Below are 12,096 nucleotides of genomic sequence, written 5' to 3'. Positions count from 1 at the left end.
CAGAAGCTCCACGTCCACCAGCTGAAGTTCTACATCTCAAGCTGAAGCCACACGTCCACCAGCTGAAGCTCTACATCTCAAGCAGAAGCTCCACGTCCACCAGCTGAAGTTCTACATCTCAAGCTGGAAGCTCCACGTCCACCAGCTGAAGTTCTACATCTCAAGCTGGAAGCTCCACGTTCACCAGCTGAAGCTCTACATCTCAAGCTGGAAGCTCCACGTCCACCAGCTGAAGCTCTACATCTCAAGCTGAAGCTCCACGTCCACCAGCTGAAGCTCTACATCTCAAGCTGAAGCTCCACGTCCACCAGCTGAAGCTCTACATCTCAAGCTGGAAGCTCCACGTCCACCAGCTGAAGTTCTACATCTCAAGCTGGAAGCTCCACAACCACCAGCTGAAGCACTACATCTCGAGCTGAAGCTCCACGTCCACCAGCTGAAGCACTACATCTCAAGCAGAAGCTCCACGTCCACCAGCTGAAGTTCTACATCTCAAGCTGGAAGCTCCACGTCCACCAGCTGAAGCTCTACATCTCAAGCACAAGCTCCACGTCCACCAGCTGAAGCTCTACATCTCAAACAGAAGCTCCACGTCCACCAGCTGAAGTTCTACATCTCAAGCTGAAGCCACACGTCCACCAGCTGAAGCTCTACATCTCAAGCAGAAGCTCCACGTCCACCAGCTGAAGTTCTACATCTCAAGCTGGAAGCTCCACGTCCACCAGCTGAAGTTCTACATCTCAAGCTGGAAGCTCCACGTTCACCAGCTGAAGCTCTACATCTCAAGCTGGAAGCTCCACGTCCACCAGCTGAAGTTCTACATCTCAAGCTGGAAGCTCCACGTCCACCAGCTGAAGCTCTACATCTCAAGCAGAAGCTCCACGTCCACCAGCTGAAGCTCTACATCTCAAGCTGAAGCTCCACGCCCACCAGCTGAAGCTCTACATCTCAAGCTGAAGCCCCACGTCCACCGGCTGAAGCTCTACATCTCAAGCAGAAGCTCCACGTCCACCAGCTGAAGTTCTACATCTCAAGCAGAAGCTCCACGTCCACCAGCTGAAGTTCTACATCTCAAGCAGAAGCTCCACGTCCACCAGCTGAAGCTCTACATCTCAAGCTGGAAGCTCCACATCCACCAGTTGAAGCTCTACATCTCAAGATGGAAGCTCCACATCCACCAGCTGAAACTCTACATCTCTAGCTGGAAGCTCCACATCCACCAGCTGAAGCTCTACATCTCTAGCAGACGCTCCACGTCTACTAGCTGAAGCTCTACATCTCAAGCAGAAAGCTCCACGTCCAACAACTGAAGCTCTACATCTCAAGCAGAAGCTCCACGTCCACAGCTGAAGCTCTACATCTCAAGCAGAAGCTCCACGTCCACCAGCTGAAGTTCTACATCTCAAGCACAAGCTCCACGTCCACCAGCTGAAGCTCTACATCTCAAACAGAAGCTCCACGTCCACCAGCTGAAGTTCTACATCTCAAGCTGAAGCCACACGTCCACCAGCTGAAGCTCTACATCTCAAGCAGAAGCTCCACGTCCACCAGCTGAAGTTCTACATCTCAAGCTGGAAGCTCCACAACCACCAGCTGAAGCTCTACATCTCAAACAGAAGCTCCACGTCCACCAGCTGAAGTTCTACATCTCAAGCTGAAGCCACACGTCCACCAGCTGAAGCTCTACATCTCAAGCAGAAGCTCCACAACCACCAGCTGAAGCTCTACATCTCAAGCTGGAAGCTCCACGTCCACCAGCTGAAGCTCTACATCTCAAGCTGAAGCTCCACGTCCACCAGCTGAAGCTCTACATCTCAAACAGAAGCTCCACGTCCACCAGCTGAAGCTCTACATCTCAAACAGAAGCCCCAAGTCCACCAGCTGAAGCTCTACATCTCAAGCTGGAAGCTCTACGTCCTAGGAGGTAAACACGTGGTCACGGACCCGGGTGAGGGCCCGACCCTTCGTATCAGTAAGTGTAGTGTAGTAGTGTATAGTGCAGTGTTTTGTGTAGTATATTGCCGCGTATAATGTAGTGTAAAGTAGTGTATCATGTAGTGTATAGTGGAGGGTAGTGTATAGTGCTGTGCATAGAGTAGTATATAGTAGTGTATAGTGTAGTGTATATTAGTGTATAGTGGGGTGAATAGTATAGTGTATAGTGTAGTGTATAGTGTAGTGTATAGTGTAGTGTAAAGTAGTTATAGTAATAGGTTTTACCCTTTTAACTGGCACAAAAACTGACACTTTTATTCAAGGCATCATGTTTGCAATAACCACAACACAAGCAGTCAAAATGCAAACAAAAGAAACAACTCTGTCCTTGAATTTGATTGGACCAATCAAATTCAAGGACAGTGCCAATATCATTATCAGAGTTGTCTCTTTTTGTTTGCATTTTGACTGCTTGTGTTGTGGTTATTGCAAACATGATGCCTTGAATAAAGGTGTCAGTTTTTGTGCCAGTTAAAAGGGTAACACCTATTACTATATCTTGTTACTGGAAAAGGAGGTCTCATAATTACAAAGTAGTTGTTGCACGTTAATGCCCGTGCTTACTTTGCCGTTTCAATTTTTTTTTACCTTCCAAAGAAAATCTGGCCATGTCTCGCACACCTCCGAGTGAAGAACCACTGGGTTAGTCTTTACCCCCTCCCCATCACTGACCCCCAACCCAATGCACCCAGTGGTACAGCCCACGATTGCCCCTGTGTATGTTGGGAGAGGGCGAGGGCGCGGGGGGGGGGGGTCACCTTGTACTCCTGGATTATTCCATTGTGGTGCTCTGCCGGTGGGGGATCCCAGGACACGCGGATGCTTGTGACGTTGGCGCTGCCGTGCGTGGTGATGGACACGCCCTGGGGTGGCGCGCTGGGTGCTACAAAGACAAACACAAAGGTCCACCCCCGTATAGCCTTTAGCGGACTGTTGGGGCGAGTGCTGTTAGCGAGTAGCAGCAGCGCCTATGAAGGCTTCCGGCACTGTGGTGGGTGGGTGAGTGGCGGGGGGGGGGATGGGGGCTACACACAAAAGACAAAGATCCCCCGTATAGCCTCTGACAGACTTGTTGGGGCAAGTGCTGTTAGCGAGCACCTATGAAGGCCGAAACGGTACACGAGGGGGGTGGGTGGCCAGCACCACGCCCGACCGCCTTTGTCTCCCCAGTGGCGATGTTTACACACCGCAGCAGGAACTCATTTCAGGCTGAGTCAACCTAGGGGAGGCCCAGGACCGGTTCAGATAATCGTCACTGGTGTTGGCCGTGAGCGGGAATCGACCTCGGGTAGCCAGGGTCACAGCGCAGCGTAGCGCTAACCGCTGCACCACCGCTCCCCACACACACACATATACACACACACACATATACACACACACACACATATACACACACCACACACACACACAACACACACAAAGACAAAGGTCCACCGGATAGGCTCGAGAAGACTTCGCACCTGAGAGGCTCACAGTTAGTGCCGAAGTCGTAACCAATCGGCACGCTTTTCTTTATGTGACAAACCTTTACCAAATTGGCCATTGGCCATGTGTCAGGTGGTGGTGGCGGTGGCGGGGAGCGGTGGTGCAGCGGTTAGCGCTACGCTGCGCTTAGAACCCGGCGACCCGTGTTTGACTCCCCGCTCACGGTCAACACCCGATGACGATTATCTGAGCCGGTCCTGGGCCTCCCCTAGGTCGACTCAGCCTCAAATGAGTACCTGGTGCGGTGTGTAGTAAACATCGCCACCGGGAAAGACAAAGGCGGCCGGGCGTGGTGCTCGCCACCCACCCCCTCGTGTGCCATGCCGGCCTTCGTAGGTGGTGCTACTCGCTAACAGCACTTGCCCCTACGGTCTGTTAAGGCTGCACGGGGGATCTTTGTCCATTGGTGGCGGATTTAACGACGCATCTATATTTCACGTGGTCTCTAAAGCCGCACAAAAAGATTGACTCCGCTCTCCGCTCGATTGCTGCGCTCTAACGGCAAACGATGGCTCGGAGATGTTAACCACCTCGCCCGCTATACAGGAAGCCGTGGGTTCGATCCTGACCTTGATTGGCGGTGTGTGTCTCTCTCCCTCTCTCTCTCTCACTGCTCGTGGTCGCGTGGATTTATTTTCTCCCGGGACCTCCGTTTTTATTTCCACCTCTCCAAATTTAGAAATCAACGTCGCGCGTTTAAGGCTGTGTTTGGCTGCCGCTATACGTTTCCAAGTGACGAGCCGCTAAGTTGAACGGCAATCGTTTGTGATGGGCAGGGTGGCTTCTGAGAAAAGTTCGACATAGCAGCTCAGTGGGGCCTCCGTACACCTGATAACAATAAAAATAGCCTCGTAGTTTTTTGTTGTTATTTTTTTTTACCAACAATTGTACGCTTTGTGCGTCGAACTTCTTTCGCTCCGCCTACGTAGCCAACCGCGCTCATCGCAGGTGCAATTTCCCAAGCTCTGCGGACCCCCCATGTACGGGGGACTACTCTAATAACAAACATTCGACTAATGAACTTTCAGAGATACGAACAAACCCGGACCGAGCGTCGTAAGTTCAACTGTCGCGCAATAGATGACGGTGTTGGCATCTACATCTGTAGAACCTGAAGAACCAGTGGCATCTACATCTGTAGAACGCAAAAAACCAGTGGCATCTACATCTGCAGAACGTGAAGAACCAGTGGCAGCTACATCTACAGAACGTGAAGAACCAGTGGCATCTACATCTGCAGAACGTGAAGAACCAGTGGCATCTACATTTGTAGAACGTGAAGAACCAGTGGCATCTACATCTGCAGAACGTGAAGAACCAGTGGCATCTGCATCTGCAGAACGTGAACAACCAGTGGCATCTACATTTGTAGAACGTGAAGAACCAGTGGCATCTACATCTGTAGAACGTGAAGAACCAGTGACATCTACATCGGGAGAACGAGAAGAACCAGTGCCATCTACATCTACAGAACGTGAAAAACCAGTGGCATCTACATCTAGAGAACGTGAAGAACCAGTGGCATTTACATCTACAGAACGTGAAGAACCAGTGGCATCTACATCTGCAGAACGTGAAGAACCAGTGGCATCTACATCTATAGAACGTGAAGAACCAGTGGGATCTACATCTGCAGAACATGAAGAACCAGTGGCATCTACATCTACAGAACGTGAAGAACCAGTGGCATCTACATCTGCAGAACGTGAAGAACCAGTGGCATCTACATCTGTAGAACGTGAAGAACCAGTGCCATCTACATCTACAGAACGTGAAGAACCAGTGGCATCTACATCTATAGAACGTGAAGAACCAGTGGCATTTACATCTACAGAATGTGAAGAACCAGTGGCTTCTACATCTGCAGAACGTGAAGAACCAGTGGCATCTACATCTGCAGAAAGTGAAGAACCAGTGGCATCTACATCTATAGAACGTGAAGAACCAGTGGGATCTACATCTGCAGAACATGAAGAACCAGTGGCATCTACATCTACAGAACGTGAAGAACCAGTGGCATCTACATCTGTAGAACGTGAAGAACCAGTGCCATCTACATCTGCAGAACATGAAGAACCAGTGGCATCTACATCTGCAGAAAGTGAAGAACCAGTGGCATCTACATCTGCAGAACATGAAGAACCAGTGGCATCTACATCTGCAGATCGTGAAGAACCAGTGGCATCTACATCTGCAGATCGTGAAGAACCAGTGGCATCTACATCTACAGATCGTGAAGAACCAGTGGCATCTACATCTGCAGATCGTGAAGAACCAGTGGCATCTACATCTACAGAACGTGAAGAACCAGTGGCATCTACATCTGCAGATCGTGAAGAACCAGTAGTATCTACATCTGCAGAACGTGAAGAACCAGTGGCATCTACATCTGCTGAACGTGAAGAACCAGTGCCATCTACATCTGCAGAACATGAAGAACCAGTGGCATATACATCTGCAGGAGATTGTCCAACTTTTAAAGCCATTCCCCGTGTTTAGTGTACACGCCGTACACCACGCGTTTGGAATCGACAGGAGTCAAGTTGAACGCAATCCCTCTGGCATCCAACTCACTCGTAAGTAGAGGAGTCGCCGCATTAAGGAAACTACCTCTAGCCCCGCCCTCACCCCCCCCCCCCCGCATTACCCCCCCCCCGCCTCACCCTCCTCGGGGGTCCTCGCTTGCCGCGTCTCGCTGTCCGTGCCGAGGAGTTCGGCGAAAAACGGCCGCAGCTTCACCTCGTAGAGTGACCCCTTGCGGAGGGAGCCCAGCAGGGCCACCCGCTCGAGTGGCGAGCGCACCTCGAGCACCTGCCAGGGCCCACCGCCGCCACCGCCGCCACCGCTGCCACCGCCGGCACCGCCGCCACCGCCTGGTGGCGAGGCGAGGCGGTAGAGCAGGCGGTAGCCCTGCACGTACTGGGACGGGCGTTCAACCTGCAGAGGGAGGCAGTGGTGGTGGGTGAGTGGGTGAGTGGGTGAGTGAGTGAGTGGGTGAGTGGGTGAGTGAGTGAGTGAGTGGGTGAGTGGGTGAGTGAGTGAGTGAGTGGGTGAGTGAGTGAATGATTGGGTGAGTGGGTGGTTGGGTGAGTGAGTGAGTGAGTAAGTAAGTGAGTGAGTGGGTAAGTGGGTGAGTGAGTGAGTGGATGAGTTGGTGGGTGAGTGAATGATTGGGTCTGTGAGTGGGTGAGTGAGTGAGTGAGTAAGTAAGTGAGTGAGAGAGTGGGTGAGTGAGTGAGTGAGTGGATGAGTTGGTGGGTGAGTGAATGAGTGAGTGGGTGAGTGGGTGAGTGAGTGGGTGAGTGAGTGGGTGAGTGAGTGAGTGAGTAAGTGAGTGAGTGAGTGGGTGAGTGAGTAAGTGAGTGAGTGAATGAGTGGGTTAGTGAGTGAGTGAGTGGGTGAGTGAGTGAGTAAGTGAGTGAGTGAGTGGGTGAGTGTGTGAGTGATTGAGTGAGTGAGTGGGTGAGCGAGCGAGCGAGCGAGCGAGTGAGTGAGTGAGTGGGTGAGTGAGTGAGTGGGTGAATGAGTGAGTGGGTGAGTGGGTGAGTGAGTGAGTGAGTGGGTGAGTACTCACCGTCCAGGTGAGCTGCAGGCTGGTCGAGGTGAGCGCGCTGGGTGAGTGGAGCCGGACGGCGACGTCCGAGAGGTCTCGCTGCACCTGGCGGTGATCGACGCCCAGCGATGGTGGCGGCGCGTCTGGCCGTGATGACATCACCATCGACATCACCGTCAACATCACCACTGCTCATCAACAATTTATGCAAACCATCAGTCCCTCTGTCAGTCCATTAGTCCGTAGGTGCGTCTGTCCATCCATTAGGCTGTCCGTACCATCGTTCATCCATTCCATCATTCGTCCAAACTATCGTTCGTCCGTACCATCACGTGTCTACACCATCACGTGTCCGCACCATCACGTGTCTACACCATCACGTGTCCATACCATCACGTGTCCGTACCATCACGTGTCTGTACCATCACGTGTCCGTACCATCACGTGTCCGTACCATCACGTGTCTACACCATCACGTGTCTGCACCATCACGTGTCTGTACCATCACGTGTCCGTACCATCACGTGTCCGTACCATCACGTGTCCGTACCATCACGTGTCCGTACCATCACGTGTCTACACCATCACGTGTCCGTACCATCACGTGTCTGCACCATCACGTGTCCGTACCATCACGTGTCCGTACCATCACGTGTCTACACCATCACGTGTCCGTACCATCACGTGTCTACACCATCACGTGTCTACACCATCACGTGTCCGTACCATCACGTGTCTGTACCATCACGTGTCTGTACCGTCACGTGTCTACACCATCACGTGTCCGTACCATCACGTGTCTACACCATCACGTGTCCGTACCATCACGTGTCTACACCATCACGTGTCTGTACCATCACGTGTCCGTACCATCACGTGTCCGTACCATCACGTGTCTGTACCATCACGTGTCCGTACCATCACGTGTCTACACCATCACGTGTCTGTACCATCACGTGTCTACACCATCACGTGTCCGTACCATCACGTGTCCATACCATCACGTGTCTACACCATCACGTGTCCGTACCATCACGTGTCTACACCATCACGTGTCCGTACCATCACGTGTCTGTACCATCACGTGTCTACACCATCACGTGTCCGTACCATCACGTGTCTGTACCATCACGTGTCTACACCATCACGTGTCTGTACCATCACGTGTCTACACCATCACGTGTCTGTACCATCACGTGTCTACACCATCACGTGTCCGTACCATCACGTGTCCGCACCATCACGTGTCCGTACCATCACGTGTCTACACCATCACGTGTCCGTACCATCACGTGTCTACACCATCACGTGTCCGTACCATCACGTGTCTACACCATCACGTGTCCGTACCATCACGTGTCTACACCATCACGTGTCTGTACCATCACGTGTCTACACCATCACGTGTCCATACCATCACGTGTCCGCACCATCACGTGTCCGTACCATCACGTGTCCGCACCATCACGTGTCTGTACCATCACGTGTCTGTACCATCACGTGTCCGTACCATCACGTTTCCGTACCATCACGTGTCTACACCATCACGTGTCCGTACCATCACGTGTCTACACCATCACGTGTCCGTACCATCACGTGTCTACACCATCACGTGTCTGTACCATCACGTGTCTGTACCATCACGTGTCCGTACCATCACGTGTCTACACCATCACGTGTCTGCACCATCACGTGTCCCTACCATCACGTGTCCGTACCATCACGTGTCTGTACCATCGTTCGTCTGCACCATCACGTGTCCATACCATCACGTGTCTACACCATCACGTGTCTGTACCATCACGTGTCCGTACCATCACGTGTCTGTACCATCACGTGTCTCCACCATCACGTGTCCGTACCATCACGTGTCTACACCATCACGTGTCCGTACCATCACGTGTCCGTACCATCACGTGTCCACACCATCACGTGTCCGTACCATCACGTGTCCGCACCATCACGTGTCCGTACCATCGTTCGTCTGCACCAGCAGTGCGTCCGCGTCGCCTGCCCACGGGCGCGCTCACCCGTCCGCTCGTCCCCACGAATCCGACAATCCGCGTGTCCACGTTGCCCCCGGGGTTTCAAACCGGCTGGCGAGTCGTCCGTCACGTGCGTCTCTGCCTCAGTGCGTGGGTCGTGACCCCCACTCCCCCCCGACCCACGGCCTTCGACTCTGACCTTGCGTCCGGACGGGTGCGGAGGGAGGGCTGGGGTCGCTGAGGCCGTTGGGAGCGGCGGCGCGCACCAGGAACAGGTACACGGTGTTGGGCCGCAGGGCGGTGACGGCGTGCGAGCTGCCACGGACGCCCTCGGCCACCGTCTGCCACGTGTTGCTCACCGACTGGCTGGGGGGGGGCACGGGGGGGCACGGGGGGAGTGAGGGGAGGGGGGACGGAGAGTTAGAGACACGGGGGGGGGACACGGGGAGTTAGAGACACAGAGACATGGGGAGTAAGAGACACGGGGACATGGGGAGTAAGAGACAAGGGGAGTAAGAGACACGGGGAGACACGGGGAGTAAGAGACACAGAGACACGGGGAGTAAGAGACACGGGGACATGGGGAATAAGAGACACGTCGAGTGAGAGACACGGGGAGTGAGAGACACGTGGAGTGAGAGACACGGGGAGTGAGAGACACGGGGAGTGAGAGACATGGGGAGTGAGAGACACGGGGAGTGAGAGACACGGGGAGTGAGAGACACGTGGAGTGAGAGACATGGGGAGTGAGAGACACGGGGAGTGAGAGACACGTGGAGTGAGAGACACGTGGAGTGAGAGACACGGGGAGTGAGAGACACGGGGAGTGAGAGACATGGGGAGTGAGAGACACGGGGAGTGAGAGACACGGGGAGTGAGAGACACGTGGAGTGAGAGACACGGGGAGTGAGAGACACGGGGAGTGAGAGACACGTGGAGTGAGAGACACGTGGAGTGAGAGACATGGGGAGTGAGAGACATGGGGAGTGAGAGACATGGGGAGTGAGAGACATGGGGAGTGAGAGACACGGGGAGTGAGAGACATGGGGAGTGAGAGACACGGGGAGTGGGAGACACGGGGAGTGAGAGACATGGGGAGTGAGAGACACGTGGAGTGAGAGACATGGGGAGCGAGAGACACGGGGAGTGAGAGACACGGGGAGTGAGAGACACGGGGAGTGAGAGACACGGGGAGTGAGAGACACGTGGAGTAAGAGACACGTGGCATGAGAGACACGTGGAGTAAGAGACACGGGGAGTGAGAGACACGTGGCGTGAGAGACATGGGGACATGGGGAGTGAGAGACACGGGGAGTGAGAGACATGGGGAGTGAGAGACACGGGGAGTGAGAGACATGGGGAGTGAGAGACATGGGGAGTGAGAGACATGGGGAGTGAGAGACATGGGGAGTGAGAGACACGGGGAGTGAGAGACATGGGGAGTGAGAGACATGGGGAGTGTGAGACACGTGGAGTGAGAGACATGGGGAGTGAGAGACATGGGGAGTGAGAGACACGGGGAGTGAGAGACACGGGGAGTGAGAGACACGGGGAGTGAGAGACACGGGGAGTGAGAGACACGGGGAGTGAGAGACACGGGGAGTGAGAGACACGTGGAGTGAGAGACACGTGGAGTGAGAGACATGGGGAGTGAGAGACATGGGGAGTGAGAGACATGGGGAGTGAGAGACATGGGGACATGGGGAGTGAGAGACACGTGGAGTGAGAGCCACGTGGAGTGAGAGACACGGGGAGTGAGAGACACGGGGACGCGGGGAGTGAGAGACATGGGGAGTGAGAGACACGGGGAGTGAGAGACACGGGGAGTGAGAGACACGGGGAGTGAGAGACACGGGGAGTGAGAGACACGGGGAGTGAGAGACACGGGGAGTGAGAGACACGTGGAGTGAGAGACACGGGGAGTGAGAGACACGGGGAGTGAGAGACACGGGGAGTGAGAGACATGGGGAGTGAGAGACACGGGGAGTGAGAGACACGTGGAGTGAGAGATATGGGGACATGTGGAGTGAGAGACATGGGGACATGGGGAGTGAGAGACATGGGGAGTGAGAGACACGGGGAGTGAGAGACATGGGGAGTGAGAGACACGGGGAGTGAGAGACACGGGGAGTGAGAAACACGTGGAGTGAGAGACACGGGGAGTGAGAGAAATGTGGAGAGAGAGACACGGGGAGTGAGAGACATGGGGAGTGAGAGACACGGGGAGTGAGAGACACGTGGAGTGAGAGACACGGGGAGTGAGAGACACGGGGAGTGAGAGACACGTGGAGTGAGAGACACGGGGAGTGAGAGACATGGGGAGTGAGAGACACGTGGAGTGAGAGACACGGGGAGTGAGAGACACGGGGAGTGAGAGACACGTGGAGTGAGAGACACGGGGAGTGAGAGACACGTGGAGTGAGATACACGTGGAGAGAGAGACACGGGGAGTGAGAGACATGGGGAGTGAGAGACACGGGGAGTGAGAGACACGTGGAGTGAGAGACACGGGGAGTGAGAGACACGTGGAGTGAGAGACACGGGGAGTGAGAGACACGGGGAGTGAGAGACACGTGGAGGGAGAGACACGGGGAGTGAGAGACACGGGGAGTGAGAGACACGGGGAGTGAGAGACACGGGGAGTGAGAGACACGTGGAGTGAGAGACACGGGGAGTGAGAGACACGTGGAGTGAGAGACACGGGGAGTGAGAGACACGGGGAGTGAGAGACACGGAGAGTGAGAGACACGGAGAGTGAGAGACACGTGGAGTGAGAGACACGTGGAGTGAGAGACACGTGGAGTGAGAGACACGTGGAGTGAGAGACATGGGGAGTGAGAGACACGGGGAGTGAGAGGCACGGGGAGTGAGAGACACGAGGAGTGAGAGACATGGGGAGTGAGAGACATGGGGAGTGAGAGACACTTGGAGTGAGAGACATGGGGAGTGAGAGACACGTGGCGTGAGAGACACGGGGAGTGAGAGACACGGGGAATGGGAGACACGGGGAGTGAGATACATGGGGACGTGGGGAGTGAGAGACACGGGGAGTGAGAGACACGTGGAGTGAGAGACACG

The 12,096-nt window shown here is 54.5% G+C and overlaps 1 protein-coding gene across 1 annotated transcript in view; it reads right to left on the bottom strand.

Moving 5' to 3' along the window:
- The window catches only part of LOC116955855 (uncharacterized), a gene marked incomplete at its 5' end in the record, with an annotated part of 94,756 nt that overhangs the window by 67,319 nt on the left and 15,341 nt on the right, over positions 1-12,096 (bottom strand). Inside the window, 4 exons of the mRNA XM_076053759.1 lie at positions 2,754-2,878; positions 6,144-6,417; positions 7,055-7,176; positions 9,218-9,384. Coding sequence (XP_075909874.1) covers positions 2,754-2,878; positions 6,144-6,417; positions 7,055-7,176; positions 9,218-9,384 — 688 coding nt within the window. The remainder of the gene's footprint in view (positions 1-2,753; positions 2,879-6,143; positions 6,418-7,054; positions 7,177-9,217; positions 9,385-12,096) is intronic.

The sequence above is a fragment of the Petromyzon marinus genome, chromosome 62, assembly GCF_048934315.1.
Source record: "Petromyzon marinus isolate PM22_M1 ecotype Great Lakes invasive population chromosome 62, UKy_Petmar_22M1.pri1.0, whole genome shotgun sequence".
Classification (NCBI taxonomy): Eukaryota; Metazoa; Chordata; class Hyperoartia; order Petromyzontiformes; family Petromyzontidae; genus Petromyzon; species Petromyzon marinus.
The sequence above is the reverse complement of the archived record's forward strand: the minus strand, read 5'-3'. Positions and strand labels throughout refer to the sequence as shown.